Source organism: Corticium candelabrum, chromosome 11 (assembly GCF_963422355.1).
Source record: "Corticium candelabrum chromosome 11, ooCorCand1.1, whole genome shotgun sequence".
NCBI lineage: Eukaryota > Metazoa > Porifera > Homoscleromorpha > Homosclerophorida > Plakinidae > Corticium > Corticium candelabrum.
This window is the reverse complement of record NC_085095.1, coordinates 6,981,826-6,999,356: the sequence shown is the minus strand read 5'-3', so window position 1 is coordinate 6,999,356 and position 17,531 is coordinate 6,981,826. Positions and strand designations below refer to the sequence as shown.

The 17,531-nt window shown below is 41.2% G+C and overlaps 2 protein-coding genes across 2 annotated transcripts; both read left to right on the top strand.

The window, feature by feature from the left end:
* Positions 1-8,777: 8,777 nt before the first annotated feature.
* Positions 8,778-11,334, top strand: LOC134187236 (malignant fibrous histiocytoma-amplified sequence 1 homolog). Its single transcript, XM_062655351.1, has 4 exons — positions 8,778-8,887; positions 8,930-8,985; positions 9,423-11,238; positions 11,292-11,334. Exons 1-4 carry the CDS (start codon positions 8,778-8,780, stop codon positions 11,332-11,334), a joined length of 2,025 nt encoding a protein of 674 aa, XP_062511335.1.
* Positions 11,335-11,449: 115 nt separating this feature from the next.
* LOC134187089 (uncharacterized) lies at positions 11,450-12,538 on the top strand. The gene is made up of 2 exons (XM_062655207.1): positions 11,450-11,498; positions 11,566-12,538. The coding sequence occupies exons 1-2, from the start codon at positions 11,468-11,470 to the stop codon at positions 12,231-12,233; spliced, it is 699 nt and encodes a 232-aa protein (XP_062511191.1). The 5' UTR covers positions 11,450-11,467; the 3' UTR covers positions 12,234-12,538.
* The last annotated feature ends 4,993 nt before the right edge of the window (positions 12,539-17,531 follow it).

Genomic DNA, 17,531 nt, shown 5'->3' with positions numbered 1-17,531 from the left:
AGTTGAAAAAGTTAAATTTGATTAGCTGTAACATACAGCAGCTGCCAGCTGAATTGAAGGATCTTCATGATCTAGAAGAGCTGGATTTGTCAGGGAACGAAAATCTTCAGCCATTCTCATGTACAGGTCTTACCAAGTTGAAAAAGTTAAACTTGAGTAGCTGTAACATACAGCAGCTGCCAGCTGAATCGAATGATCTTCATGATCTAGAAGAGCTGGATTTGTCATTGAACGGAAATCTTCAGCCATTCTCATGTACAGGTCTTACCAAGTTGAAAACGTTAAATTTGAGTAGCTGTAACATACAGCAGCTGCCAGCTGAATTGAATGATCTTCATGATCTAGAAGAGCTGGATTTGTCATTGAACGGAAATCTTCAGCCATTCTCATGTACATGTCTTACCAAGTTGAAAACGTTAAATTTGAGTATGTGTAACATACAGCAGCTGCCAGCTGAATTGAATGATCTTCATGATCTAGAAGAGCTGGATTTGTCAGGGAACGGAAATCTTCAGCCATTCTCATGTACATGTCTTACCAAGTTGAAAACGTTAAATTTGAGTAGCTGTAACATACAGCAGCTGCCAGCTGAATTGAATGATCTTCATGATCTAGAAGAGCTGGATTTGTCAGGGAACGGAAATCTTCAGCCATTCTCATGTACAGGTCTTACCAAGTTGAAAACGTTAAATTTGGGTATGTGTAACATACAGCAGCTGCCAGCTGAATGGAATGATCTTCATGATCTAGAAGAGCTGGATTTGTCATTGAACGGAAATCTTCAGCCATTCTCGTGTACAGGTCTTACCAAGTTGAAAAAGTTAAATTTGATTAGCTGTAACATACAGCAGCTGCCAGCTGAATTGAAGGATCTTCATGATCTAGAAGAGCTGGATTTGTCAGGGAACGGAAATCTTCAGCCATTCTCATGTACAGGTCTTACCAAGTTGAAAACGTTAAATTTGAGTAGCTGTAGCATACAGCAGCTGCCAGCTGAATTGAATGATCTTCATGATCTAGAAGAGCTGGATTTGTCAGGGAACGGAAATCTTCAGCCATTCTCATGTACAGGTCTTACCAAGTTGAAAAAGTTAAACTTGAGTAGCTGTAACATACAGCAGCTGCCAGCTGAATTGAATGATCTTCATGATCTAGAAGAGCTGGATTTGTCATTGAACGGAAATCTTCAGCCATTCTCATGTACAGGTCTTACCAAGTTGAAAACGTTAAATTTGAGTATGTGTAACATACAGCAGCTGCCAGCTGAATTAAATGATCTTCATGATCTAGAAGAGCTGGATTTGTCGTGGAATAAAAATCTTCAGCCATTCTCATGTACAGGTCTTACCAAGTTGAAAAAGTTAAATTTGAGTAGGTGTAACATACAGCAGCTGCCAGCTGAATTAAATGATCTTCATGATCTAGAAGAGCTGGATTTGTCAGAAATCAAACTAGAAGTATTTCCCACATTTTCATGTTTGCAGTGGAAACATTTACGAAGATTGAATTTATCTGGTAACAAGAGATTGTTGTGTCTTGCCAACAATGTATGGAATGGACTGAATGTGTTGAGATTGGATCTACGCAATTGTGGTATAGGAAGTGTACCAAATACAGGTAAATGGTAGTATTACTTGTGACTGTCATAACTAGAGAGAGATACCACTAATTTTGTTTACGTGTAGGATAGATACTCTGACCGAGGGGACTATGGCATAATGTGGCTGTAACTCCCTCAAGAACAAGCCCAGGAAGCGCTGATGTGGTCGAGCCCAAAACCAACAGCGCTTCAGAAGTTCTCTCAGAAGTTGTCTCGAGGAAGTTACAGCCGCATAGTCCCTGAGAACAGGCTGTTTATCCGACTTAGATCATACATGCGGGCTGTGTTCTCCCCAGAATATCTCAAAGGCGTGGCGGTGTAGGTGTGGCTAAATGGCATTATTTATGGGCGTGGTTGTTTTGAACGTGGGCGTGGTCATTGGGGTGGGGGTTTGCTGGCTTTGCGGTGAAGTGCTAGAGCAACATAGAGTGCTTGTGTTTGTTCTAATATGTTAACTGTACAACATTTCTATGCGTGGACAGAGTACAACACAAGCAAGCTATCATTAATTAACCCTCTAGCGCCCCGCTGTTTATCCGGGCTACTTTCTAATCCAAGCCAATACAAATTACAAAATTGATTGTAATAGCTTTAGTTAGTAACTTAGCACTAGTAGACAAGTTCCCTAAGCAATCAGTGACAATTTTCCATGCCCATATCGACGCTAGAGACGTGCGCAGCATATCAGCATGCTCGACAAGATCAAGTTTTTTCAAAACTGCGAACGTGTTTACACTTAGCCTCGTCCCCAGACTCTCTCGCGCTAGTCTTGTCCGGTGCCCGTATGACAATTCCAGGCATGTGTTGAAGATTGGGCCATAACAGATATTCGTTCTTACAGAATTGTTTAAGCAAAATGTGGATGAATAACTCATCATGAGACAAACTGGAAACAGAAGCAATTCTGTACTCCCAAAGGCCTGGTGCCATGCAGTCATGATATACTGGTATAAGAAAAACTGCAAGCCCTTCCCAAAGCAACGAAGACCAAGATAATTCAAAATCAGCAGCTGCCAAGATGTCAATTATACTGAAAGTGGAGGGACTAAACTCAAGGAAAATGGAGAAGGGCACCTTTTTTGGAAGTGTGGTAGTAAATTTACCTTTTGGAATATAATTGGAAGTAGATTGTGGTGTTCTGTAATTTTTGCCTTGTGCCCAATAAAGCAATTATACTGAACAAAACCACATGGTACTAACTGAACACCACAGGGTATTATGTGAAATAAACTGTCCAATTTGCCAGCAAACTTCAAAGAAAATATCTCATTTTACATTCATGTATAGTCTAGCTATGAGTTAGAATGGTCGGGGAGACAATACCACGAATATTCCCAGGACTCAAGGGCTAAGTGTTTTGTTGTTGTTTGTTGCCTCTCCTGCATGTTGCTTCTCCCTTTCCACATCCTTTCAACAAAAATTTTGAGCTATAAAGCACCGAATATGAATGATTTTCACTTTGAGGTTTATGTACGTGACTACTCAGTAATGGACCCGTGAAGTGACGTGTGTTCTTGATTGATTGACATGTCAACTCCCCAAAGGAAGAACAGAGAACAGTGAAAGTCCCTGTACCATTGCAATATTACAGAGGTGTTGCTAGGTGTATTCAGTCGTTGTTGTATTGACTTGTTTGCTAGTGTATCAACCCGTTGCTATGTGTAATGCCTCGATGCTCTAAAAATAATCCTAGCAAACGTAGGAATACACTTGACAACTTGCAACAAATTAAGTTTATAGATGATTTGTCATCGTTTCCTAATCAAAAGTAACTTACTAATAAATTAGTTGCATTTCACATTGTAGATTGTACTTGTACAATAAAATCCGTAACCATTTTAGTTAGTCATTAACTTATTTACGTTGTAAGATTAGACTAGAGTGTTGGATGATTTAGTCTTAATTATGGATGGTAAGTGTGGCATGCATGTAGTTGGCAAGTTTGCGGCTTTCTGATGTGAATATGATAAATGTTGTCTTTAGTAGACTAACTGTAGTACATACACCTGGGAATTTGTATTGTGTGACATTTGAGTCATTGACCGTCATTTATGACTAGCCAGTCATTCTTGAAATAGATCGACTTGAGTTTACAGCAAGACCTGTTGAACGCGTGCTAAGGACGCAGTTACTTGTGACATCTGGCGACAAGGATGATGGCAGTATTTGTACAAATAGCAGAGTTTGACGAATCGAAGGAAGAATGGCCACTTTACGCAGAAAGGTTAGAACAATACTTTGCAGCAAATGGCATAGACGACGCTGATAGACAAAGAGCTATTCTAGTAAGCGTGATTGGAGGTCGCACGTATCGAAGTCTAGGAAGTTTAGTGGAAGCCTAAAGACAAGTCAGTCGACGAAACACTACAGACGTTGACAGAACATTTCAACCTGAAGCCATCAGTAATAGTACAACGATTTAGATTTAATAGTCGGTTTATTTCAAGAATGACTGGGTAGTCATAAATGCTGGTCAATGACTGAAATGTACACAATACGAATTTCCGGATTTATATACTACATCTTTTCCCCTGACTATGTGACTGATATTAACAATTAAGAGGGCTGCAGTACAACACAATAGTCTAATCTACTAAAAGTTAAGTCTGTCTGGTGCCTTTCTTGTTTTGCTGGAACTGCGACTGGAGTCACTCCTTTGTTGCATGGCATGTAGTTTTGATGCTCCAGTTGGTTGCACTTGTATCTCTAAGTCTTCTGGTCCTGTGCTAATCTTCGGCAATGGTTTTATTTGTTTGTCAACTCCGTCTTTTTGTTGCTCGGTAAGTCTGGTGCGACATGCCACTGTTCAAGTTCCCCCAGCGATACCAGTACCATTACTCTTGAACATGGTTTATCCTGTGGATGCATTGGTTCCACTAGTAGGTATTCTGGTTCACCTCTTTCATGTGTTTCTGATTGTAAGGTTTTTCGAATCTGATCTAAATGTTTTTTACTACCTTCCTATCTTCCAGTTTGATAGTGTATGATAGGGGGCCTGTTTTCGACTGAACTACACCATCTACCAAGGATGACCTCTGTTGTATTTGCGCACGTAGACTCTCACCCCGTTGTAGAGGTCTATCATTTTATTCCGGTTACCTTTGTAGAAATGTTTCTGTTGCCGATTGTTTTTTGTGTACCGTTTGCTCCAAGTTGGGGTGTAACAAATCTAAACGTGACTGTAATTTGCAATCCATTAGTAATTCCACAAGCGATATTCCTGTCGTGGAATGCGTTGTAATCCAGTAGCTGAACAACACTTGTGTCAAGCAATATGTCAATGTTTCTTGTTTTGCTAGTGATAGCCCTTTCTTCAATACTTGTACTACTCTTTCCGCCAACCCATTACTTGACGGATGATAAGGTGCTGTTTTAATGTGGTCTATTCCATTCGATTTTACAAAAATGGGTAAACTCTTGACTAGTGAATATACTGACCCATTGTCTGATACCAGTTTTTCAGGAATTCCATGAGTTGAGAAATTTTTCTTAACTTTTCCACCGTAGTTTTCGTAGTTGCTGGTTCTACAGGTTTGACTTCAATCCACTTTGAGTGTGCGTCAATGAGTACAATAAACATTTTTCCTAGCAAGGGTCCAGAGTAGTTCACGTGCACCCTCCTCCACGGCTGATGGGGCCATGACCAGGGATGCATGCAATGGAGCTTTTGGTGGCGTGTTCCTTGTTTCTTGACAACTAGAACAACTTTGGACCTTGCATTCAATGTCTCCATCCAGTCCAGGTCACCAGACTATTGTTCTGGCTAAGCCTTTCATCCGTGCTACACCAGGATGACCAGCATGTAACTTTTCCAAAACGCGTTGTTGCCCTTGTGGTGGTAGACACAATCACCCTGTACCTCCATAATATGCAACCCTCTTCTATAGATAATTCACATGCTTTTTGCCATTAAGGAGTCAGCGCTTTGATTAGTGGTTTATTGGGCCAACCATGATTGACGTGATATTGTACCCTAGACAGTATAGGGTCTTGTTCTGTCCATCTTCTAACATCTTTTGCCAATACTGGTGATGATTCCAGTTGCTGTAAGAATTGAATTGTTTGTTGTTGTTCTTCTTCAGTTGTCGACGATATTTGTAAAGGTAATCGACTGCAGGCATCTGCATTACCGATGTCCTGGCCTGGTTTGTATCGCAACTTATAACTGTAACCCGATAGGATCATGACCCATCCATGGATTCTCGCTCATGCCATTGGCGGAAGAGGCGTATTTTTCCCAACAATCCCACCAGTGGTTTATGGTCTGAGACTGTAGTACAAACTCTCTACCAAATAGATATTGGTGAAATCTTTGTAGACCAAAATCTACTGCCAATGCTTCTCTTTCCACCTGTGCGTAATTCCTCTCCGCTTTCGTCGATGTTATTGATGCATATGCTACTGGATGTTCTTTTCCGTCTTTTCCTTTCTGAGCCACTACAGCACCTAAACCGTACGACGAAGCATCACAGGTTACGATAGACTCTTGCTGTGGATCAAAATGTGCTAACACTTTGGCTGACACTATACAGTGGTTTTGATTGGCGATAAGCTCGTTCTTGTTCACATGACCAGTTCCACTTTACTCCTTTTCGTAACAATCAATGTAGTGGAGCTAGAATTGCCATAATAAGATAGCAATCCTAGGTATGCTTTTAATTCTGTCACATTTTGTGGTCTGGGTGCTTCCCTTATTGCCTGAATTCGTCCCTTGTCTGGATGTAACCCTGTCTTGTCAATGACATGTCCCAAATACACTACTTCAGATTGCATGAACCGGCATTTGTCTTTATTCAGCCTTAGTCCAGCCTCTTCCAATTTCATCAACACTTCACCTAAGTTAGATGAATGCTCTTGTTCATTTTTTCTTGTTATTGTATGTCATCTAAGTAGACCGCTACTCCTGGAATTGCTTGCAACAGAGTCTCCATCGTCCTTTGAAAGATACCGGGAGCCAATGAAACACCAAAAGGTAGTCTAGTATACTGATATAATCCCTGGTGAGTATTGAGGACGACATACTTGTGTGATTCCTCATCAAGTACAAGCTGTTGATATGCTCTATCCAAGTCCAGGGTTGTAAACTGTTGTCCTCCTTCTATTTGAGCGAAGAAGTTTCAATGCGTGGAATCGGATAAATATCGCATTTCGACACTTGATTCACTGTCAACCGATAGTCTTCACAGATTCTGACCTTTCCATTGTTTTCAATACTGGAACCACTCCGAATAGTGTATTGGCTCAATATTTCTGGCATTTGTGAGGTTGAATAATTTTTCTATCTTCTTTCTCAGAGCGTACGGTACTTGTCTTGGTTTGTAAAACTTGGGAGTTGTCGTTTGGCAATTTCACTTTCACACCTTGTACTCTGCCTAACTTCCCATTGAACACTTCATTGTGTAATAACAATAACCCTAACACTATTCCTTGGTGAGGGTTTGCCTCCAAAAGATGTACTCTTCCCCAATCAATTTGTACTTGTTGAATCCAGTCTCTTCCTAAAAAAACTTGGCCAGAGCCTGCCACTGCAGCAAGTGGAAGAGGCAATGGGCATCCATCTGGAGTGTCTACCTACACTTTGAGCTTTCCACATACAGGTATCAGTTCCCCAGTATATGTCTTCAACATCTTCTTTGTATCTTTCAATGGTGCTTTATCTTTCTTCCAGACTGACTTCCGTGTTGTTTTGCTCACAAATGCTGACACTCGCTCCTGTGTCTATTTCCATCTCCAGTGGCTGTCTATTGTACAGTCAACGTTGTCTTAATAGGCTTTTCTTGTCCTTTGTGTAACGCGTGAATATTGCCACTAATCCACTCAACGTCCCCATCTTCATTTCAACGTCCTCATTTTCATTTCAATGTCCTCATCCTCATTTGTATCTGACTGTGCCTCCTCATAGCCGATTTGTACGTATGTATGTAGCCTCGCAAGCCAGGCTCTTCCGCGCAGTCGCTGAGCTAACCGCACGTGAATCACACGAGGAGGAGGAGCTTTTACCGGAATTGCTCCAGCGCGAGAAGAGCCTGGTCGCTTTCGAGAACGTCATAGTGACGTGCGACCCCCGATCCGATTTCATAGCTTGATAAAGCTAATTCGATTTCCTAAAGAGCTCGTTTATGTAATTGCGCTGATACACGAAGCAGAGAGGTAGCCCTCCGCGGAGAGCGCGTGAACACGAAATCCAGTGAAGCCGTTGATGGACGAAGTGCTGGTGAATAATGAGCGTAGGAATGGCCTACATGGGACTGGTCCGCTGAACCTACACTCTCCAGCAACGTTTCGTTCTACTGAACTCATCTGCAGGTTTGCGCGAATTGAAACAGACGTAGAACTATTCACCACTCCTGCGCGTCTACTCTGACATCTATAGCCTGTGGGGGAAATGGTGTGAGAACTGCCGGCCCAGTTTCACTCAACGGTTCATGAAAACAGTGGCCTAGAGCTTGTTGCAATTGACCTCTCCGCGTGTATTGCTAACACAGTCTATGTGACCGTACTTTCCACTCAGCAAGCAACACTTTTGTACGATATTGACCTCCTCACGGTGAACTGGAAACATCTAGGCATGGGAAAACAGCAGTGCAGTGGACCTACCATGTTCAGGAAGTGTAGAGTTGACTCGTAGTTGCACGTGTACACGTACGACTTGTTTCAATGCACGGTTTCTGACTGCTACATATATACACTAACCGCGTACAATGAGTTCATTTCTCAAACTACCGCGCTGCAGATCTAGATTCGGCGGTGTGCTGTTGGCGAAACTGAATGCTGAAAAGGAGTCGTGACACTGCAGAATATTACATGGCTGAGCTGTCTGCATACGTACTAGAAGCGAACGATGATGTCAACTACGTACTTCGTGCAAAACAAGCAAGTGCGTGAAGCGATGTCGCGTGTTCTCAACTTTCATACCTACATGCTTACCTAATAGGATTAGCTTTATCAAGCTATGAAATCCGATCGGGGGTCCCACGTCACTATGACGTTCTCGAAAGCGACCAGGCTCTTCTCGCGCTGGAGCAATTCCGGTAAAAGCTCCTCCTCCTCGTGTGATTCACGTGCGGTTAGCTCAGCGACTGCGCGGAAGAGCCTGGCTTGCGAGGCTAGTATGTATGTACCTCTACCACTGTCCTCTTTTTGGGCCGTTTTTTACTGTGCTACAAACTGCCTTTGCATGCCCAATTTTGCTGCAGCCAAAACGTTTGACATTCTTGAACCAGCACTCGAACTGTATGTGTCTCTGTGTACCACAGCAAGAACAACAACTGGATACCTTGTCAGTCGGTCTGTGTAATTGCCTGCTTTGGGTACTTGTTGCTTCTGTAGCTGGTGTACAGGCTGCTTCTGTAACTGGTGTACGGACAATCCCTCTGGGTTGCCAGGTGTACTCATTGCTTCCTTCTGCTTTAGCTCTGCGGTATTCTCTTTGGTTGTTTCTTGTGCAATCGCTAATTCATACGCTCGCTTGCATGTCAACTGTTTTTCTGCCAACAGTCGTTGCTGTATACGGTCATTCATTATTCCTACAACTAGTCTGTCTCATATCTTGAAATAGATCAACTTGAGTTAACAGCAAGACCGGCTGAGCGCCTGCTAAGGACGCGGTTGCCTGTGACACTAACAGATAATAGTTTATGGCATAATGATAATGGAGTAAAACAGAGATGAAGTGTGTTATCAAGATGATAAGACTTAATGTCTAATGAATGAAGTGATTGAAACTTACCTGTATTTGTTTCTTTGTAAAATGATTGTTGGGTTTCAGTCTACACTATATGTACTTGTTTACTCAATATTTCTGTTTTGTACGTACTTTTAGAAGTCACAATCAAGGAAGTCGACATATCAGGAACTTCAGTCACTCATCTTTTGAAGGAATTTGTCTTTAGCTCCCAACTTAAGACATTGAAAGTGGATGGATGCCCATTAGTGTTTCCACCCATTGAAGTGTGCAACCAAGGTATTCGTGTTATAAGAGAATATTTCCATGAGCTGGATAAGGTGGGTGGAGTGCGACGTGGCAGAATAAAGATTCTAGTGATGGGAACTACAATGGCAGGAAAAACAAGCTTCGTTGAAGCATTGGAGAGTGGTAAACCATTTCTTGCAGAACCCGATGAGAGAACTATAGGGATAGTAGAAAAAGTGATGAAGCTGGATGATAAAATAGAATGCAAACTCCTTGACAGTGGTGGCCATAGAGCATACATGCTAACTAACCAGCTGTTTATCAGTGACAATTCATTGGTATTGATTGTTGTGGACAGCAGTCAGTATAAGTTCACTCAACAATGTTTTCGACGAAATATTGCAGATTTCCTGCAAGTTGTGTATGACAGAAACAGCAGAGCTCACATTGCTATTGTTGTCAGTAAAGTTGATCTGATGGTCGACATGTCAAGAGAAGAAATGAGTAGAAAGTGGAGCGAACATCTGTACACTTGTCTACGTCAATTCTTGAAGATCAGACAAGCTGAGATTGATCAAATGAAACGAATCATTGCAACTGGTGATTCTCCAAAGAACAAGTACGTATCAGAACGTCTTCACTTTTTTGACTTTCAGCGAATAACTGTTGAAGAAAATGTGCTATTGACGAGTGCCTCGACACATGAGGGAGTGGTCAGTGTGAAGAATTGTTTAAGAGATCTGTGTGGTAATGAAAGGCTGCTGCCTTCACTGCACACAAAGTTGCCGTCATCATGGGTGACTGTAGAAGACAAGTTGATTACACCACAACCTCACACGTCTGTCCCCATTATAGATGTCTCTTATGCAATGCAAGTGTGTGTAGAGCACGGACTGACAGAAGAAAGCTGTCGTGAGTTGCTAAACTATCTGAACCAGGTAGGAAGCATTCTGTATTACTCTCATCACCTGACTTTAGCAGAAGTTCTCTTTCCTGTACCACCATTTGTGGTCACTTTACTTAAGGCTGTTTTCAGACATGATCACGAATCTTTAGAATATGATTATCGGTTTATTGGGGCAGGTGTAGGTCCTCAGAAGTTTAAGGAGATGAAAATTGATCTTGTTTGTAATGGCGTTGCTAGGATATCTATGCTACTGGCACTGTGGAGTGAGTTCCATCTTACTGCAGATCATCATGTTGACGTGTTCATTAAGCTTTTTCTTGCTCTCGACTTTGGTTATCTAACTGGCTCACCAAATGATGTAGTTCAAGAACTGGAACACACTTGGGGAAGACGTCAGATCACTTTAACTCCGCCAATTAGCGCCAACCGAACATCAGATTCATCTGGTCACACAATAGAACAATATCGTCTTCAAGAGCAGAGAGACAGTTGCAAAGAAATGATTTCTAAGCTAAAACAACATAATGTTGGCTTGCTGTTGCCATGGCTACTTAATGATGAGAAACCAGAGGATGCTAGTGAACTTTGGCCTTTAGATATACCACATGGAGTCATGCAAGTTTCTGTTGAATACTCATTTGCATATGATCGTCCATTGGGTTTGTTTGAACGACTGTCTGCTCGTTGCCATCGTCACTCCAATTATATTTGTCACTGGAGCAGTGGACTGCTGATGCGTTATGGTGCAGTGACTTTGCATTTCAATTGCAGCAAGAATACTTCATCTGGCTCTATATGTCTCAGTGGTAGAGTAGTCAAGTCACATCACAGTGTTGGCAGATTGTGGCATGTTCTTCTTCGTTGTGTGTCAGATATGGAGGATCTTCTCCAGTCTGTTCCTGGTGTTCTCTCTGATAGATTCATCTACAGTGGAAGTTCTTCTACCACAAGTAGAAAGTCTCCCCTCAGTCGACCCAAGCAGTTTGTGCCAAATGAATCGTGGGGATCATTTGCAGTAGATGCTACAGCAGGAAGATACAGTGGAGAGATGTCAAAACACATCCAAGCACTACAACAGGGTAAACAACAAACACGAATGTTGTCTTCACATAGAATGTGTGTGTATGTATTTTTGTATTTATTTAGTGTGCCCAAGTGTAAAGAAAGGTATTCCTTTATGTCATGTTTTGTCTTCAGAAAGTGCAACTTCAGTGGATCGAATGGATCTCCACCGGGTAGCAACAGATGTTGGAGAGTTCTGGCCTAACCTAACAAGTATCATATTTGGTTCTGAACAGTCTATGTTGTCAAAGCTACAGCAAAACATTTCTGACTCCAGTTTTGTCCAGCCACCGGCATTCCGCATATTAAGTGAGTGGTTAGAGTCAAGAGACAACCAATTGATGGTATGTGAATTGTATGATGCTCTACTTGTTGCTCGCATTCCATCTGAGCCTCAAAAGCATTTGAGTCACTTGATGTTACCTGATGCAGCAACTGGATTAGTACAAAACACCGAGGACATGACTTTACATGGTGACTCTGAGGTGACTCCAGTCATCATAGAAATAGTAGCTGAAAATGTCGGAGATCATTGGAGTGAAATTGGTACTTACCTTGGAGTGACAAGGGGAGTAATGAAAGAATGTGACCAACCAATTTACAATTTGAAAGAAAAATTACGTAAAGTTTTGTCAGCCTGGACAGATCAAACTCAACAAGCTACAGTTCAGCAGTTGTTGGTCGCTTGTGATAAAGCTGGAGTGGGAGGAATAGTCAGGAGAAAGATTGAATCTCAACTTATCACAAACTGATGGGAACTTGAGTCATACAGAGTACATAACAGTTGTTGTTGTTTGCTCTGAAACGAATAAGAAACTATCTATAAAAGAAACAAGACAACACACAACAAACCAACAGCCTTATTGTCGTGTGCAGCTGCAATATAGAAGAATATCATTCAGAAGAAAATATTATCAGAAATTTGAGAAAATTTTATTATACAAATACTGTGTGTAGATTAGAAGATAAAGTAAAGACAAAAGTTGCTTGTTTTGTATTGAACTGCTGATAGCTATTTGAAATTGAATTTCGGCTTCACAGATAATGCATCTTGATCTGCAAGAAATCATGTGGCGTTCTCGTGTGTCTATTGAAGTCAATATTTGCATTTGATGTTTCTATTTATTTATTTAATTGATTAATAAATTATTTATTTAAAAATTTTTGTTTGAATTGTCTATTCACTGATATTTTGTCTTTAATATTAGACTCGTACCCTGTCCTCCTCGCGAGGAGGAAGACTGGGGAGTCTACTTCAATATGATGCTGTAAACATGGAAATTACGTTCATGTGCAGACATGGTAACCAGGTAGAATAGCACTTAGCGTGTATTCACTCGATGCTAGCCTAACTGGTCGTACCGTACTTTGAGCTAGTGATATATTATACGTTGTATTGTAATTGCAATACACCGTATTATATACAAACGTGTATATGATGTCAGGAGTGGCTAGAAATGGAACAAGCAGAAATAGAACAGCCACCAGAGCAGCCAGTAGTTCAGCAGGCGCAGCAGCAAACAGCATGCAACCGAACAAGCCGAATTCCCTCTCCATATGCAAGGTAGCTATAGACTACTGCTACCCAAACCACTAGTGGTCAAAGGGAACCTTTCCCAGCATAATTTGGCGAGAGTGGCGAAAGATTGGGAACAGCTGTGAGATTTTGTCTAACTTGCAGGTACGAGACAATAGATATAGAATAGCTACGTTTGTCACTTTCATAGGCCCAGACGCTCTGCAAATCTACAATTCGTTACCGTTCAACAACGAGGCAGACAAATCAGACATGGACAAAGTGCTCGCTATGATGGGAACGTACTGAGACCAATGTAATTTATGAGAGGTTTATTTTCAACCAGAGAACGCAGCAAGAAGGCGAAACGTTTGAACAATTTTTCACAACACTGAAAGAGCTCGCGAAGACATGCAACTTTGCGGCAATTGGAGTCAAAAACAATAGCATGAGAAAACTCCTCCTGCAAAAGAAGAACCTCAGCCTTCGAACTCACGAATGCTTACACATATGCCGAGCAAGCGTATCAACGCATGAACAGATGGAAGTGATGACTACAAAGGACACTGCTTCTTGCATCGTGCAAGCGCAACGCAAAAAGCAGAGTCAGAAAGCAGCAAAACCAGAGATACTGCACCTCCTCAAGAATGCAAATATTGTGGCAAGACGCACTCCAAAGGCGCACGGTATTGCAAAGCCTAGGGTAAACAATTCAGAGCATGTGGCAAACTGCACCACTACACAAGCATGTGCAAATCTAAGACACGCGTGCACCTTGAGACAAACGAGATTGCATTCCATGAAGAATATAACTATGACAGTGATGAGATCTACAGCAGTGACATCTCACAAACTGAGTATGCACTGACATTGACGTTGCCTGACAAGCAGACTGTCAACACTATTGATCGATAGACAACATTCAAATCGAATATATGCAAAAATGGAAGTGGCTGCATGGACAAAGAATACAATTCCAATTGGACACAGGATTTACCTGCAACGTCCTAAGGAAAGCTGATCTAAGCACAGTTGAGAACATGAAGGACAGATCCTATCTCTATATGATGGAACTACCATTACACCCATTGGGAAGTGCCAAGTGATGGTTCTAGAAACCCAAAGAATGGCAGAAGCTATCTCACACAATTTGTGGTGTTCGAAAAGGCACCAGCTGCAATACTGGGAGCAAAAGCGGTGCAACGAATGCAATTACTGCATGTATATACACAAAGAGAATTAACATTCAGATGGTGACCACTCAGCAGAAGAAGGCACCACAAGCAGCAAAGCACAAGATAAGTGGATTGACAAAGCAGGATTTTGCATGTGAACAAATACCCAGAAGTATTCCAAGGAGAAGTTGGACGATTGGAAGAAAAGCTAAAAGTAGAAGTTGATACGGTACAAGCAGTGAGATTACCAGTTAGCAGAATATTGCTATCAGTCAAAAGCAGAATTGAAAAAGGAGCTGGACCGTTTAGAGAAAATGGACATTATCCAGAGGGAAGACAAGACCACAGATTGGATATCCAGTTTGGTTGTTGTGCATATAAACCAAATGGAAAATTACGAGTCTGCAGTGATCCAACCCTCTGAATAGAGCGCTCAAGCGAAGTCATCATCTCTTACCATGCAACATTGGAAGTCCTATTGCCAGAACTGAATCAAGCCAAAGTCTTAGGTGTCCTGGATGTGAGAAACGGATTTTGGCACATTGAACTAGACAAAGAGTCAAGCCTACTGACTACATTTGCAACACCCTATGGTCGATACAGATGGAATCGAATGCCATTTGGCATCTCGCCAGCACTTGAGATATTCCAAAGAAGATGCAGCAATACAGAATTTACCAGGAGTTTACACAGTTGCAGATGACATATTAGTGACTGGCAAGGAAGCAACCCAACAAGCAGCCAGAAATGATTATGATTCAAAGATAACCCAATTGCTGAATAGATGCAGAGAAAAAGGATTGAAGCTGAATCAAGAAAAATGCAAAATAGCCATGCTCCAAGTTGCATGTATGGGACATTATACTGACAGACAATTGACTTAAACCAGACCCTGCAATAGTCACAGCAATTCAGAAAATGCAGAAACCTCAAGACAGAGCTGGAGTTAGAAGACTCATGGGAATGGTAAACTATAAGTCAAAGTTTGTCGGCTACTTATCCAATCTATGCGAGCTACACAGGCAGCTCACAAAACAAGATGTGAAATTTTGCTGGACAAGCACACATGATGCAATTAATATTTGAGAGAATCAAAACAACAGTGACAACGACTCCAGTGTTGAAGTACTTTGACCCAGCAGAAGAGGTAACAGTACAATCTGACAAGTCTCAACAGCTAGGGCTTGGAGAAGCACTAATGCAGAAAGGACAGCCTGTTGCTTACACAAGCAGAGCCTTGACAGAAACAGAGAAGAATATCAATTACGCACAGATAGAGAAAGAATTGCTCTCCATTGTGTTTGGAGTTGAGAATTTCACTCATATACATATGGAAGGACATGCAGTGAACGTGGAAACAGACCACAAGCCACTGAAAACAACATATCACAATTAAGCCTCTATAGTCTACACCAAAAAGGCTACAGAGAATACTATTGCGTCTACAAAAGTATGACATCAGCGTCGTCTACAAGCAAGGCAAGCACATGTATTTGGCAGACACACTGTCGAGAGCATACATGCAAGGAATTAACTCAAGGAATTAAGTGATAACGCAACAATTCAGAAGTTGTTCAAATGCAGACAGAGCTTGAAAGAGAATTGGAATGTATTGACATGGTACAGCATATACCAGCTAGCTAGTGACTGATCAAAGATTGCAAGAAATCAAGCAAGCAACAGCAAATGATTCGACAATGCAACAACTAATTACAACCATTGTGACAGGATTGATGGCCAGAAGCTAGGCATGAATTAAGTCACAAGCTATGAAATACGACAATATACTACAATGTCAGAGAGAACTTGCAATTAGTAGTACAAGATGGACTGATTTTCACGGACAAAAGGATTGTGATACCGCAGTCCTACCAACGGAAAGTGCTGGAAAGAATACACGTACAGCTCCCACATTGGAATTAACAAATGGTTGTATTCGAAGGGCAAGAGACTGCGTACGTATATTGGCCAGGAATGAATAGTGCAGTGAAAGGAATATTCGATTTGCCGTTCGTTTGAAACAAGTCAGCAGAAGGAATCACTACAAAGCCACGACGTGCCAAATAGACCATGGGCCAAACTAGGAGCAGATCTTTTCACCTTTCAAGACAAACTAAAAAATACCTTATCACAGTGGACTATTATTGTAACTTCGTATATAGATAGGTCTTACGAAGTAAAAACATCATCAGGTACAACTTACCAAAGGAATAGGATACATTTAAAGCCAACCAAGAAACCAGCTTTAAAAACAGTTGCAGCACCTGGAAAGGCCAGGCTCTACAAAGAAACAACTACAACAACAACAACAACAACAACAACAACAACAACAAGAGAGAACAACAAAGACAACAACAGAAGTCCAACAACCATGTCAGACAAGAAGTGGAAGAATTAACAATCAAAAGACCGATCGAGTTATCTCAGGGCGCATTTTATACTACTTAACTTTTTTAAATCCTAGATAATTTATTGATCTTTTAAAATTTAAAGAAAGAGAGATGTTAGGAGTGGTTTTAGACAATTAGATTGGTAGACTATTTAAAGGTAGAATAGCACTTAGCATGCACTCACTTGATGTTATAGCCTAACTGGTTGTACTGTACTTTGAGCTATTAATATATTATACGTTGCATTGCAATATACAAACGTTACAGCTACCACAGAAACTGCTTAGTGACACCTTTATTTAACAAACACAAATTTCTAGTCTTCACAATCAGATGAGAACATGCCATACAATCAGTTGGTTTACCTAAAGTAAGGATCAATTAACCCAGATTGTCATACTAATTATTATGCTTACTAAATATTGTATTGATTCACAGAGATATGTTTGTAACCGTAGCGCATGCGCGCCTTGGGCAAGTTTGACATACTGTATTTCTTCAATTAAATTAAACGCCACGACGTTTATTTTTGAGCTAGGTTACACTGTGGCGAGGGCGGGGCGGCGTTTATTCGATAAGTGTTTCTATTTCTGTCCGTGCTTAATTAATTAATTAAAGCTCTATGAGTGTGTATGTACGCGTACTGCTGTATACACGTAGGTCTGACACCTTTTCAAGAGAACAAAATTGAACACCATACAGGTATGCAATTCAGACTTTGAGACATCATGCAGTAAAACAGTATCCGGGTAGATCTAAATTTTAAAGTAACGTTTGCCTTTGAAGAAGTTGTATGATTTTTCCTTTAAACTTCGAGCTAGATAGATTAGAATTCATTAATTAAAATGCCGCATTTATTTGAGGCCCGCTTTTAATTGAGGGCGGCGTTTAAACGAAGAAATACGGTGCAAAATAAACAGTAAAAAAATTGGAGCGCTAATGGTTGTCTCGCATTCGAGAAAGTAATGC

Excerpts from the sequence above, each read along its gene's own strand:
- LOC134187236 (XM_062655351.1), top strand. The coding sequence starts at position 8,778 with ATGCCCAATTTTGCTGCAGCCAAAACGTTTGACATTCTTGAACCAGCA. Across the intron at positions 8,888-8,929 it reads ACTGGATACCTTGTCAGTCG|CTGGTGTACAGGCTGCTTCT; the intron begins GTCTGTGTAATT and ends TTGCTTCTGTAG. Across the intron at positions 11,239-11,291 it reads CTCAGTGGTAGAGTAGTCAA|ATATGGAGGATCTTCTCCAG; the intron begins GTCACATCACAG and ends GTTGTGTGTCAG.
- LOC134187089 (XM_062655207.1), top strand. The coding sequence starts at position 11,468 with ATGTCAAAACACATCCAAGCACTACAACAGG. Across the intron at positions 11,499-11,565 it reads CATCCAAGCACTACAACAGG|TGTGCCCAAGTGTAAAGAAA; the intron begins GTAAACAACAAA and ends GTATTTATTTAG.